This window comes from Lolium rigidum, chromosome 1 (assembly GCF_022539505.1).
Source record: "Lolium rigidum isolate FL_2022 chromosome 1, APGP_CSIRO_Lrig_0.1, whole genome shotgun sequence".
Classification (NCBI taxonomy): Eukaryota; Viridiplantae; Streptophyta; class Magnoliopsida; order Poales; family Poaceae; genus Lolium; species Lolium rigidum.
The window spans coordinates 53,895,362-53,910,569 of record NC_061508.1 but is presented as its reverse complement, the minus strand read 5'-3'; the positions used below and the strand labels follow the sequence as shown (position 1 = coordinate 53,910,569).

The 15,208-nt window shown below is 45.4% G+C and overlaps 1 protein-coding gene across 1 annotated transcript; it reads right to left on the bottom strand.

Annotated features, from left to right (window-relative positions):
* Positions 1 to 2,897: 2,897 nt before the first annotated feature.
* LOC124707975 (putative wall-associated receptor kinase-like 16) lies at positions 2,898 to 6,547 on the bottom strand. The gene is made up of 2 exons (XM_047239668.1): positions 5,644 to 6,547; positions 2,898 to 4,072 (listed from the first exon to the last, which is right to left on the bottom strand). Exons 1-2 carry the CDS (start codon positions 6,545 to 6,547, stop codon positions 2,898 to 2,900), a joined length of 2,079 nt encoding a protein of 692 aa, XP_047095624.1.
* Positions 6,548 to 15,208: the final 8,661 nt, after the last annotated feature.

Below are 15,208 nucleotides of genomic sequence, written 5' to 3'. Positions count from 1 at the left end.
AGGGAACCAAATAGGAACACTAGCATGAGATCCCTCAAACAAGTGAGGGGGAAATGAAGAACGCTTCGGTGAGGATGTAGATCGGTGGCTTCTCCTTCGAATCCCCAAAGATCAAGAGCTTTGGTTGGGGGAGGAAGGAGATCTTGCAAATCTTGTGTTTCTTGAGGTGGCTCTAATGGTGGTGTAGCTTGGCGGAATTCTTGAGCAATGATTGAGCAAAGCACCAAGGTAGGAGAAGGGGGTATTTATACCTCCCTTCAAAATCGAGCCGTTGCGGCTTCCGGGGCCGGATATTCCGGCCTAAGTAAGGGCCGGATAATCCGCCCCCCCGGATAATCCGGCCTATGGGACAAAAGTGTGACATTGTCCGGCCAAATATCCGGCCCTGTGCCAGAGCCACATTTCTTCCAGTCCTTAGCCAAAAATGGGGGGGGGGGCGGATATTTCCAAAATATCCGGCCCGGATATTCCGGCCCTGGTACAATACCGGGACAATATCCGGGCAAATGTCCGGCCCCCATACTGAAGCGACTTTTCCTCGAAGACTTAGCCGAAAACGGGGGCCGGATATTTCAACAATATCCGGCCCGGATTATCCGGCCTACCCAATATTTTCAGCTATCTTTTGACAGATGATCACATCCAACACTCATGTATAAATATCTATGTAATCCCTGTACCACTTAAGCAAACATTAGTGTATCACATACATTGACATCAAACACTCAAAACATAATATGAGAGATGTTCTTTCACTCCTCCTTGCTGCTGTCGTCGATGGGCGGCGCCAGGGTTCGGCCCGACCCTCCGGAAGAAGAGGCCTCGCCGCTATTGGCTTAGTGGGCGATCTTCCCCGGAGGCGTCAGGTCCCAATTCATCCACCGCCACGCGCTCCGCTTCCGCGCGCCCTCGGAGCTGTTCCACTTCTTCCGCTCCGCCTCCGAGCGGAAGACCGGGGGCGTGGCGGTGAGTTGCTGCCACCAATCCAGCCGCCTCCCCTCCCGCAGCTGTCGGCGCCAGCCATGCGGTGGAGGTGGAGCTCGCGGATGCACGAATGCGGCGCGGTTGCGCTCGGATTTATCGTCGGAGTCGCGGGGTGGAAGATGCGGAGCGACGTAGGGTTTTGGAACCGAGCTCCCCTCCTCGGCTTGTATAACTAGGGGATGCGCGCGGACTTACTCGGGCCCCCAAGATTTTTTTCGGGCCGGGCCGCGAGTTCAAGCTCCATTCTACACGGCTTTCGGTCCGAACCTGTAAATCCGTCGGAAAAATTCAGTTCCGGCATTTACGGGCTCTGTTAGAATTGCTCTTAAGTGTGGAAATTCGGACGGATGGGCTGCCTACCCTTATAGAATTTTTTTTGGACAAATTCAGACGAAAATACCCCATCCAACGGCATTTATAAATTATTGCTTTTTTACATTAATGGAAAATGGAAGGAGATAAAATGTGAAAAAGCACAGGCCCGTTTAGCCTTGTATCATGCTGGGCCAAGCGCGGGCCGGCACGTGAAAAGCACGCCAGGTATAGTTATACTCCAGGCCCATTCAGGTGCTAGCCCAATCGCACTACTCACTCACTGCCTCGCTCAAGCTCCCCCAAGTACCGCACGGAGCCGCCGCCACTCAGCTCAGGCTCCGGCGGCCGGCTCCTTCCCAACGACTCCGGCCTTCCACCCTCTGCCGCCCTCCCGGTCTTCAGCCCCTTCTCCTCCTCCAAGTCACCGGCCGCCGGGAAATATGGCACAGTCGTGCACTTCGATCACCGACGACAGCCTAGCTGACCTCCTGGAGGGGATCTTTCTCCGCCTTCCGCGCAAGCCACTCTTCGTCATTCCTCGGCTTCTTCGACCACACCGGCCCGTTTCCGCCACGCCCTCCTTGCTCGCACCGCCGACTTCTCTTTCTCTTCGACCAGGTCATCCTCGTCCAGTCGTCCGCCTCGGCAAGGAGGAAGAGGAAGGGGAAGAAGAAAAGACTTCGTTTGGAGCCATCTAGATGACAGAACTAATTAAGCCAGTCACATTAATATATATTCTTCAAGGACGGGACAGTGGCAAGCAATTATCTCCTGAAGGTGGGAGCCATTTGTCAATGGCTTGGCGGTTTTGATCAGTAATTGTGTTCTGGGCTTCTGGCTGATGGGAGATATTCAAATCGGTTCGGTGAATTATCCGATGCAAGTTATGCTCGTGCTGGATACCATGGGGATGGAGTTTCCGCTACTGATCATGGATGGGCGACAGATTGGCATCGTGGAGACAGGGAAAGGCAGTCTTGGATTGCTCACTTTAGGTGGTGATTGATCAAGACTTCGTTATATATTAGGTAAAACTAAGGTGGGGGTTCCAAGGAGTGGAAGATGGAGGTGTCGGTGTCATTGTGTAGGAGCGACGAAGGTCAGTTTCTATGGCGGAGCACTCTGAATGTTTCTCACTGGATGTCAAGACATTTCAGCGTCAAACTGCGGGCAGAAAATCTGACGTCGCATGGGTGCCCATATATACTAACTTCCCACCATCATTGTCGTCAAGGGTATGAAGCGGTATAGTTTCGTTCCACCCTGCACCTTACTTTGTTAATTTGGTAAATCTCTTTGTCATAAGGCTGAACTTATGCTGCACTTGTACCAAACTACCTATGAATTTAGCGAATTCTCCATACAAGCTCTTGCAAGAAAATATATTGTGACAAAAAAAACAGGGAAACAATCTTAAAACTCTTCACTGGAATACATGGATTTGGCCAAATAAACAATTCTTCAACTCCCATACACATATAGTGAACTGTTCAGCAAGTCCGCTGCGGAAAAACTATTCAAACTCTCTTTGATGGCGACAAGAAAATTAGAAAGTTACATCTGACAAGCCGAGAAATATTTGGGAAGCACACAAACTGTCACTCCAGAATGCTGAAAGCACTAGATGATCCTGAATGACCTTTGTTGACCGTATGAGTGGCCTGAGGTTTATAACCACTGACAGATGACTGACTGAAGGTTAACCTTTTTGTTCGCAGAGAATGTAATGTACTCTCCACTTGCTTCATTGTAGGCCTTTCTTCTCCCTTGAGACGCAAACACATCTCGGCAAGAGATGCAACAGTATTAATTTCATCCTCATTTGATTCTTCCAGAATTTCAGGAGCCACCACCTTTCTCAGTGGCCTCGTTTTTATCTCCGAAATGAAGTAGATGGACAGGTTTTGATGAGATTCTCCATCTGCACTGCTTGTTGTTAGAACAGGCTTCTTTCTGGTAAGCAACTCTACGAGTACCACTCCAAAACTATACACATCACTTTTCTCATTCAGTTTCCCAGTTTGATAATACTCTGGATCCAAGTATCCATATGTTCCTTGTATATTTGTAGTCACATGAGTTTGGTGAATAGGAACAGTTCTCGACGCACCGAAATCTGAAACCTTAGCAGTGTAATTTCCATCTAGCAATATATTAGATGACTTCACATCGCGATGAAAAACCGATATGGAAGCAGATGTATGTAGATAACACAGAGCTCCAGCAGCTTCTAGAGCAATCCTCAAACAATCATCCCAAGATAAAGGCAGTCGAGTACCCGACTCAGCATGCAAGACCTTAAATAAAGAGCCATTAGGGATGAAATCAGATACTAAGAGGGGCACCTCTGTTTCAAGACAACATCCGTAGAGCTTCACAATATGTCGATGATTTATCTGGGAGAGGATTACAACCTCATTAATAAACTCACTGATCTCAGTTTCCTCAACAAGTTTTGCCTTTTTGATAGCCACCACACGCCGGTCAGATAAGATGCCTATGTATACCATCCCGTGTCCTCCACGTCCTACAATACGAGTTTCATCAAAGTTGTTTGTTGCCTTCTCCAACTCTTCCAAGGAGAAAATCATTGTCTTGTCCCTTGCATTTTCATCCGATAATATGAGTTGTTCCAATAGAAGGCCATGGTTTTTTCGGAAATACATCTTCCGTTGTTGTTTTTTGATATCTCGTTTCCATCTATAGAAGAAGAAAATCCCACTCAAAACAGCAAGTAGCAATAATACCGAGCCAACAATCTTTGCAATGGTACCTATGAAGTATGAACAACCACATGCCACATAAGATTTTGTTGTTTTCATAAACCATAAAAAAGTGTAAGGTAGTGTACCTATATTAATGGGAGGTTTCTGTTTGGTTGGGATGCATTCGAAGCCTCCATTGGTATTGTGGCAGGTCCCATCACAATTTTTTTTATCAAGACACTCGTCAATGTCTGCAGGTGAAGGCCAACTTTGTAAGGCGCGGCAACACAAATGTTCAAACTAACACTATTTCCCCGGACAATACATGTGTTTTTGACAAGGTTAAAGCAAGAACTTGACTGAAGTGTTGTGCATATATAAATCGAAAGAGAAGATCAGAAAAGTCAATTGTCAGATTGGTTCAGAGTCTGGATGTCCTCAAAAATCTAGTTTTACCAGCGTAATTAGGAAATTCTGTGTATTAGCAGTTCTACATCAATGACAAAGATAAACGGACAGCTACATCATGGAGCTCCATATATATCTAACAGGAATAGAGAAGCCCACAGCCGAGACACAACTCTCACATATATCATCCACAAAAAGAAACCCTCACATACATGGAGTTGTATGACTTTATTTCATATAAAGTAAAAGCTCACTATCTGCAATTATAATAATCTATCTTTTATGCAAGCTATTCACATCATAAGTTTTTCAAGACTGTAGATTTCAACTTATCTACGACTTTACTTAATTTGCATACAACATAAATTAGGTACATTCCTCAATCTTGAGGACCTTTATTTGGTCGAGATACACAATCATTCCACAACGACTGATTTTAACGCAGACATACTTGTTAGGCAACTTATTGTTTCATGTGTTACTCTTCAATTTGCAAAATAAAGTTTCTAAAAATATTCAGGCTGCACTTTAGTATTAAAGAAACTTGAGGTATACACAATATTACATTATGTTAGTATTGAGTACAAAAACTGGGTGAGTTTCACAAAGTCAAAACACTGAAGTATTTATTAAGAGGAAAGGTAATTATAAAAGTTCACCTTAGCCATTATCCACTTGTAAATAGTGTCTCCAACAGTTGGCCCACATGTCAATACAAAATTTCAATAATAAACCAGGCTAAGACTAGGCGAGGTTGATCTGACGTTAGACTTAGCATCTAAGGAAAATGATTTGCTTGGTTTTGATGTATGCCCACCATTTTGAATGAAATGATTACTCTCACTGGCATATGGGGTTCCCAAAGGTCAAAATGGATATGAAAGAGTGATTATAGGACTAATTGGGTGATTGCATTTAATAGTTCACCCTACAGAACTTTTCCTAGTGGCATGCAAAAGGTTGTCTAATTTTATTGACGTTGCCATTTGGCCAAAAATAAGTTATATTTCAAATTAAATTTTCTTTTTCCACCAAAGTTTACACACACGTTTTTGAATAACAATCAAGATTCAATCAGTATATTTGCTTTAGTCGTTTTTAGAATCCGTGCTGCATGCAGAATTTGGTAGAATTAGGTAGGTGGTACTTTGGAGGACCAAAGCTTGCATCTAAAGATTGGAACACTGATGTAGTACAATACGTGTGGAATGGTCGGTGGAGTTTTTATTACCTTGGCATCCGTCTTGAAGCTCAAGGTATGGATTTCCTTGGTATCCTTGGGAGCAGTTGCAGATGTAGCCCCCTCCAGTAATGGGCGAGTTGACGCACACGCTGTTGTCGCTAACGCAAGCGTACGACTTGGGCTTAGCGCGGGCTGACTCGCACGTCTCCCCGGCCAGGGTACCAACAGCCCAATCCAGCACGAGCGGCGCCTGCCCACTGTAGGTGTCCATGAACGCCGACGAAGTAAGGTAGCTCGCCGAGAAGGTGAAGTTGGACTCCTCCACCAGGGCCGCGTAGCTACAGCCGGTGATGCCCTTCTCCGGCTCCTTGGTAAAGTTCTTGTCAAACCACACATGATAGTTCTCCTGCCCCTTGGGGATCGCCGTCTGGCAGCAACCTATCCCCTCGCAGGTGCCAGTGGTTAGCGAAGGAATGTTGTCGCTCTTGCATGAAGCCCCGCAGACGGCAGCGTAGGAGCTAACATTGTTCGTCTCGCCGACGTACGCGAGTGTCTTGCACCCGATGACGGTGAACTTGTTGGCGATGTAGGAGAGCCTGAAGATTGCGCCATTCAAGTCCAGGTGCGCGGGCGGGCTCTTGACCTCCATACCCCCAGTGGTGGCGTTGTAGCAGTAGGAGGAGATGTTATTCAACCACCGGACCTGACCATTCTGCAGCGAGATGTCGAGCACCTCATTGTTGTAGTAGTATAGCCTCTTGCCGCGGCCCCCGTTGAAGTCTCGGCATGCCAGCTTGAACCCTTGCCGGTACCGGGTCTCATTAATTTGGCAGCCATCCTCAATGTCGACCCCAAACGGGTAAGGGATCTTCACTCCGCCGCATTCCCTCGTGCAGTATGCCGGTGGCGCCAAGGCTCCAACGCCGGTGAGGTGGAACGCCAGCAGCACCATGGCTGCAGCTGCTAACATATTGAAAGTCATGATGAGTGAGCTACACTTTCCAACTCTTGGTATGTATATAGTGTTTTCTGGCTAGTTAGCTGTAGAATTTGTTAGTCAGAGGCTTCCCAGCAAGAGGATAGGTGAGAGTTGTACTGGTCGCTCTCAGTATATTTGCCTCCACTTTTGTGTTTTGTAGCAAAATAAAAATACAGAAGGAGAATCATTACATGTTCTACGAATGAAGAATGTAACTTTTTAATGAGACACTTGCAGGACGTGGATTTTTGGAACATGGTGCTACACACCCTGATTTCTCAGCCACTCGTTTTGGCATGCAGTTTGGTGCATTAAAGTCAGCTTAATGTTTGTGAAATAAAGTTCAAATTCAGTACGGCTGGAATATCATTCTGTATACCCCAAACCTGGCCCGCACCCTGATCTAACTTAGATACAAGTATAAACAGTGCATTGGAACAGTCATATCTTGGACGCTCGTTTATTAACAGGATAGAGGAGGATACAACGTTTAGAACCGACGCACTGAGAAAGGCCTAAGCAGATCTAAAGGATGACTGTACACCGTGATGAAGAGGTGTTTCATCTTGTCCCGGGATATAGTGTATAAAAGAGCCTTCTGCCAGTTTTTTTTTTGCGGGTACTTCTGCCAGTTATTGGCTCTGGTGCCAAACTCATCACCATTGCTCCTGGGTGGCTAAGCACTCAGAGGAGAGCAAACAACTGGGGAAACAAGCTGTGGTGCTGAGCCCAGCCTAGCCAGACCTGGAGCTCTAGTCACCACTCCCAGCTAGTTGTTTTTCATTCTGCAACAAACATATTTTAAGGAGAGTCTATTCAGCTAGTTGTTTTTCATTTTCGCAAAAAACATACTTTTGTAACCAATAAAAATGTGGCAGCTGTACAAAACCAACTAATGACACTTGTACATTTTCTCCCAAGCCAGGCTACTCCCCTTTCCATTACTTGCATAACGTAAATACATTGTCAACTGAAGCAACATCAAATATGTGGAATAGAAAATAGAAGTGCCCTCTGTACTAATAGGAAACCTGGTGGTGAATGCTTGGTATCGAGCAGCCACTAACTGGGGAAACCCTATTAGCACTAGAACCTAGACTACTACGGGTTCCATAAGTATAAAATAGAGCTCCAAAGTCAACAATACAGCTGATAAAAGAAACTAGAATAACGGAATAAAGCAACCAACACTAGGATAAGGCACCTCAATCATCATAGTGGTAGCAGAATGATCAACATCCGGATTACTTTGCGCCAGGTCTGAAGCCTTCAACGTCAACCTTTCGCCCCATTCTCCCGCTTCACCACATTTGCATCATCATACAGCCATGCCTAGAATGTTATAAAAGAAGACATTGTGAAAAATTATCACTTCGGGTGATTTCACCACATATCTCTTAAAGTTTATCTTGTTACAAATCTTCCAAATTGTTCAACAAATAGCAGCCAACAGAAGTGTATATTTTTTTCACCCCCAGGTAAAAAGGCATAAAACCATGTGAAACTTTGCCAAAGATTTTGAGGGCAAATTGGTGTTCCCAGGAAAGAACCTAAAGTGCCCCATACAACTTTTATAGTACCACAGAAAAGAAAAGAACAAGTGTGTCGAAGTTTCAGTATTATTACAGGAGGAACACTTAGTGTGGCGGGAGAGGGAGAGGGAGAGGGAGAGGGAGAGGGAGAGGGAGAGAGAGGGTTCCGTCCCTCACCTGCGACGTCACCGGTCTACTCCATCTCCGGTAGCACCCAAGTAGTGTGTAGCACTAGATATGACGGGGCGTATCTGGTGGAAACGTACAGATCCTGAAAATCTGCAACTCCCTGCTATGGTTTGTTGGATCAAGTACCGATGGTTTAGATCTCATCCCAGTCAAATTACAAAACAACGCACGCAGGCTCAAGTTACTCATTGCAATGAGGCCCTTCCCGGTCCCAGATGTCCCCTGAAAATTCAGGCCCTCTAGTACGGTCTGCCACTTTGTAAATTTAATGTTTCGGGGATTTCAGCTCAATAGGATTACCTGATTTTTCTTTATGTTCCACAATATTGACTAAATAGAGTCTGTATGTATGTGATAAAGATTTGTATATTTGGTTTAGCTAAAGTGTAATCATTTTCAATAGAGTATCTTTGTTCAATAATCAAACTAATATTGTTTAAGAATTGCATTAGTCTTCAACCCATGAGTAATAAAGTAGTATCAATTAAGCATCATGTCTTCAGCACATGTGCTCTTTACATTTTCTCAAACCATGTTTGGAACAGAGGTACTCCTTCCGTTCCATGAAACTTGTGTGAGATTTATCAAAATTTAGATATATCTAGACACTAAATAGCATGTAGATACGTCTAAATTTTAACAAATCCTAGACATGTTTCACGGGACGGATGGAGTAGTATCAATTAAGCATCAACCATCAGGTGGTCAGTACAAAGCTTGCATTCGGCTTAGTTCAAGAAATAAAAACTAATACATAACTTCTAGATAATATATACATATTTCGATTACTGGACGAGAACTGATATCCCGCGACAACATTTGCTTTTGAATGGACGAGGGGAGTGCATTGATGTGTTTCAGATATCTGCATAACCAAAATACACAAGTTTAGTGAGAAGATGTGGAAATCCTTTAGTTTCCAGGAAATTTTCTATGTGACTTACAAAAATAATACAAATGTTTGGTAGCATCTAGCATGTATTATGAGCTTCTTTAAGTCTAAAAGAAGGATACGCACGAAGCATTAAGTCCTTCTGATATATTATGCTCCAATGTGTGAAAAAAATTAATTGAGACATTCTACATCAAGTCACTTCTGTAACGTTTCTGTACTGCAAGTGTTTACCCTGTTTTAATTTAACACACAAAATAGTGAATGCAAGGTCACTCAAAAAATTTAAATGGACTTTTACTTTGTAATTAGAGACATTTTACTCTATTGTAATTCTTCTACATCAAGTTACCACGCTACAGGCGCATGCACAAAGGCAAAAGCCTTATAGCAGCAGATGAGAGAAGTCTGACAGCTACGTGGTGAGCATGTCTGCTACTGATGGAAAATTCTCTAAAGAACTGCCACGCCTTGGTCCTCCTCAGGCTTTGGCGAGCCTGGTAATTAAGGAACATCATCTTTCATGCCAAAAGGAGCTTCCTCTGTCCTTTCGTACAGGATTTCGTGGAAAATTGTTACTGAAAGACAACATCCAAGATGACAACAAAGGGAAAAGGTCCCAAGTTTATTTATGTCCAGCAGTCCAGAGAAGCGATGCGAAGTTGTCAAGATCGGGAGGCATTTACCAGCAAAATCATGGGTGCTAGAAGATTGCTGGGCGAGTGCAGTATCACCAAAATCAGAAGGGAGTAAAACAGAGCAGCTCATAAGCTTGCAAAATAGGACAGGACGGCTCAGAGCCAAGGTGGTTAAACAGCTTTCCTAACATTGTAACTCATGTAATAGAGGAAGAATGTATGAACTTGTCTTTTCTATATAAATAAAGCTCTCTCTTGATCTCACAAAAAAAAAGTTCGCTCAGAAATCAGGCATTCTAAATTTTCAGAGTTGCAGGAGATAATACATGTAGATCATATTCTAATCTCTGAACTGTTTCCCTATCTACTCCAGAAAGTTGGAAATTTTTGTCCATGTCTGCTTATAAGTGATTCTTGGAAATTGCGAACACATCACTATACATGTAGCAATCATCTTGTAATAAATACTTTTAGGAGGGAGAATAATTAGGCTTACGAGTAGATACATTACCTATATCTTAAAATGTAGATTTTGTATGACAAGTGCGCTTATCATGCGTACCGAGTTGGTGACATGAAGAATACATCCGTATTTTCTTCCCCTTCTCCTTTCCCTGCGACCTTGTTTTACTGGTAAGTTGTATAAGTTGAATCAAAAGAGACAACGTCTCCAAAATGTGCATAGTTCTTCCTAGAGGTTGTATCAGCCCAAAATATATGCACCAATCGACCCTTTTCATCCAACGTGTAATCAAAGAAGAATGATGGGTTGGCTTCCTTCCTCCTTGCTAGATTGTAAACAAACATATATGCATCTGAGGTATTTATGACGTATTTCAAGTAACAATGATAATTTTGAAGATCTCTCTTTGTGCAATTTACTTTCTCAAACCCACCGTGGCCGACACGAAGTAAGCGGTGCGCCGCAGAGGTGCCAATGCTTGTTGTGTGGCACCTGAACAATGAACTCTTTGCACTATCACTAACTTCTCTATTGGATCTCAGGAATTGTAGTTTGCTAGGCGACGCTAACTCACGTGTATGGTCCTCAAAATGGTGTCGCAATACTTATTGTCTTTCCATTTTAGAGTTATCATTGCCGATCAGTCACACCGAGCAATTTATGTCTTGCGCTTAATCTTGGTGTGCTCTTTCTCTGATCGCCATGCACGCCTATTACAATAGAATCTCTTCCACACTTGTTCATTTCCAAGAGTTCTGCTCTGCCCTCTCCATACGGAAAAACCTACATTATGGCATACGACTTGTAGAAGTGCTCAACCTCAACCAAAACTTTAAACTACATACCTATGGCTGGTTTTTTTTGCCTCGTCACATTCAAGAATCCATGAGATAATCTAAAACATAATTATAATATCATCAAATGAGTATGAATAACGACATGCACGCGAGAGACAAAACAACATATAGAAGTCCCGAGATACGCACACAAAACGGTACTAAAGCACTTGGACTCGTCCCCTCCCCCGCTACAGTGCCGGAGGGCGAATTCTTGAAACCACCTAGTCGATCCACCTCGCCGGCGGCGATTCGCTGGTTCCCCTTCCCTCCGCCGGCCGCTCCGGCGGCGGGAGGGTGGGGGAACCCCGGATCTCGTCGTATAAATAGTGTAGGCTTGAGTAGGTTCCTCTCCGACGGCGTCCTGGAGGCGGAGGCGGCGGCGGTGGGTGTTTTGGGGTCGTCTTCTTCCTCTCCGGTGTCGGCGCTCTCTGGAGCCACGACATCAAGCAGGCGTCTTCTTCCCGTGCTCGCGGTCCTGGGTGTCCGGCGTGCACGTTCCTTCCCCAGCTGGATTTCGGAGCGGCGAATCCAGATCAAGATCTTCAAGTTGCTGATGTTGAAGCCCGGTGGTGATGCTGTCTTGGCGCTGGATGGAGGCTCCCCGGAGTTCGAGTTTCGACGACTTCCCGTCCGCAGGGGATCATCTTCGTTCCAAGGCTTGGAAGATGCAGCGGGCGGCGCGCCATCGATGCGTCTGGCTCCTCGCCGGCGTCACTGTGTTGCTGGAGGACCTGTTTGTATTTTCTTTCCTTCTGGAGTGTCTTCCTGTAACGTCTGGGCTTTAATGTAATCAGTGCTTGCTCGCAAAAAAAAAAAAACGGTACTAAAGCAATCTGATATGGTAGAGCTCGCAACAACAATGGAATCTGCATCATCACAATCATTTGTTTTCATAGGACAAGATGATATCTCACTCTCCACGAGATTAACTGCATACGAAAAAAAAAATCATAATTTGTCGCCTTGCACTGCTCACCGAGGAGACAACGACGAGCTGGACAGGGACGGAACCATCATCGACCATGCATGTAACCTGATTTCGAGCAACGACTTCATCATGCATTAACTGATTTCGAGTAACGACTAATCAAGGAGTAACACATTGTTTACTTCAAAAAAAACATGTTCTCATTCTGACTTAAGATTTTTGAATCGTTTTCAGGAAAACATGATCAATTTTTTTTTGTTGGTAACAAAGACTGAACACAAAATATTACAGAAAAAGTGGAGGACATCATGACAGTCAAATTTGTACAGAACATGGAATATTTAGGAGGAAATCCTAGTTGTCTGACGAAACTGAATCTATCCACTGCAACAGGGGAGTCGCTCTTTTGCCTGTTCACTCGTAACCTTTTCTTGCCCACACAAAATCGGCGGCGGCGCCCAGACGAACACGACGGACTCCGGAATGGACCGCCGCCGCAGCACGCGACTCCGTTCCCAAATCCACGCAAGTGAGGACGGGGCCGGAGCCGGACTGGACCGCCGCCGCAGCCCGCGCCTCCATCCCCGAACCCAGGCGAGCGAGGAGGGAGCAGGAGCGACCCGCCGCCGCAGCCCGCGACTCCACCCCCGAACCCAGGCGAGCGAGGAGGGACCAGGAGCGACCCGCCGCCGCGCTTCGCCCTCCTCCCTGCCGGACGACGACGACATCCTGCGGGAGATCTTCCTCCGCCTCCCGCCTACGCCGTGCTCGCTCGCCCGCGCCTCCGCCGTCTGCAGGCGCTGGCGGGGCCTCCTCGCCGACCCCAAGTTCCACCGCCAGCTCTGCGCGCGCCACCGGAACCCCCCGCTCCTCGGCACCGTCGTGCCCAACGACGACCACGGCCAGCGCGTCGTCTTCGCCCCCATGCTCGACCCTCCCGACCGCATCCCACCTCCGCGGTTCGACCTCGGACGCTGCGGCCAGAACACGGACGTGCTCGGCTGCCGCCACGGCCGCGTCCTCGTCAAAGACCGCGTTCCTCACGCGGAGGTCATCGTGTGCGACCCCATCACCGGCGACCAGCGCACGGTCGCCTACCCACCCGACTTCACCAGGGTCTCCGTCAACGGGGCGGTGCTCTGCGCCGCCGCTGCCGCCGACCCTGGCCACGTGCACGGCAGCTGCTACTCCAGCCCCTTCAAGCTGGTCCTGGTCACCATGTACAGAAGACACCCGAACCGACTCCTGGCCTGCGTCTACTCCTCCAACACCGGCCTATGGGGCGATCTCATCTCATCAGAGTCTCCATCCGACATCCATGGTAAACCCGCCGTCCTAGTCGGCAATCGTCTCTACTGGCTGTCCCTGATCAATGGCAGCATACTTGAGTTTGATCTGGGCGAGAACAGCATAGCTGTGATGATGGGGCCTCCTGTTACCCATACCGAACGCTGCATAAACCAGCAGATCATCAAGGCCGAGGATGGCGCCGTTGGCTACGCCATGCTGGTTTATCCTTCTCTCCAAATGTGGAAGAGAGACGTCGATGCTCAGGGTGTTACCACGTGGGTGCCGTGGAAGACCATTGGAATGGATACCATTCCTGGACTCCCTCCTCGGACCGAAAGAAGGCAGAGAATCCAGGGATACGATGAGGATACTGATGTAATACTTGTACATGTGAATGGCACCGTGTACATGGTTGACCTTAAGTTGATGCAATCTACTATGCTTTCTGGACCCTTGATTCATATCGGCGCCTATCATCCTCTCAGGTGTTTCTATACGCCAGGTAATTGCTCGTCCTTGGTGCTTATTGTATTGTGGGGGTAGCCCAAATTATACTTGGTACACACTACCTAACAGCATAAGCTTAATCAGCAGTTTTCTCTTACAGCTTAACTTATAACTATATGGTATCATTGGCTGTACTCATTCACGGTAGATCTAGCTCAAGTGCCAAATGATTAAAAGATGTAAAATCAAATGTCAATTAAATAACTTGGTTGGCATGTTTGGAATCTCAATGCTAGTTGTATTATTTTATCCGGTACATGTATAGGCTCTAATCTTGCCATTACCTTCTGAAACAATTGTTTTCTTTGCCACTTGATGAAGATCCAGAATACTATTTGCTTTTCTTGTCTTGAATTAGGCTCCATGTATTTTGAACCAACTGCCAAGGTATTTTGTTGCTTCAGTTTATTAGCGTGGTCATGTTTTAATTTTATCTGTCTGGCATGAAGAGGGATAGTTCTTGTGAGAAAATTCTAGAGTCCCTTATTTCTTATCAGGTAAATTCGTCATTGTGAGCTAGCTAACTATAATACTTTCAGGAATATGGCTTGCATTGAATGTAGTTTTGTTTTCTATTTCTAGTGCCAAAGGTGAACTATAAATCATCTGTAATTATAATTATGAGTTTAAAAAGTGAGCTGTTTGGCTCAAGTTTTATTTGTCAGCTCATTTGTGTAACTGACTCAATGTTGCTTCTCGTATCTATATGGCTTTTCCTCATAACTGTGAATTGCCTGATGACTTTTGCTTCTTGGCACAGTCATTCGCGAAGGTCATGAAGTGTACGATCCATAGGATGACTGTCTGGTTTGATGTGCTAATGTGCTGAAATGGTTCTTAAGGTAAGAAGACTTTCTGAATATATTCTGTGAGATTTCTCATGTTTGATTCTTTTCTGTTTTGGGGAAACTATCTGGCCGCCGATAGTTTTCCCTTGATCTGAAACATTTGCGAATATCTGAAACTACTTTCATAATCGATAAGTAAAATAACGGTGATTCACATATGCACCCTCAAACTACTTTCATCGGACAATGGGGATTCACACATGTGAATGACATAGATAAACAAGTAAAATGACGGTGATTCACATATTATCCAAATGTGTTATATGGTGTTGATGTTGGAATCACCTCACGCCTAGGCCATGCTCAGAGTTCTCCCTTAGTTAGGCTGTTTTATAATCAATAAGTTAAAGTAATATCTCAGTACCCTGTTTTTTTACTACAAACAGCAGTCACATCATCGATAGATTTATTCTGTTGTTATCGTATTCCTATGAGCTACAGCCAGTCATTTGAAATCTGTTATAGAGCTCTCTGTATATATGTTTCTGAGTTGATAATGAGTTTGTTT

Excerpts from the sequence above, each read along its gene's own strand:
- LOC124707975 (XM_047239668.1), bottom strand. The coding sequence starts at position 6,547 with ATGGTGCTGCTGGCGTTCCACCTCACCGGCGTTGGAGCCTTGGCGCCA. Across the intron at positions 4,073-5,643 it reads GCTTCAAGACGGATGCCAAG|GTACCATTGCAAAGATTGTT; the intron begins GTAATAAAAACT and ends CATACTTCATAG.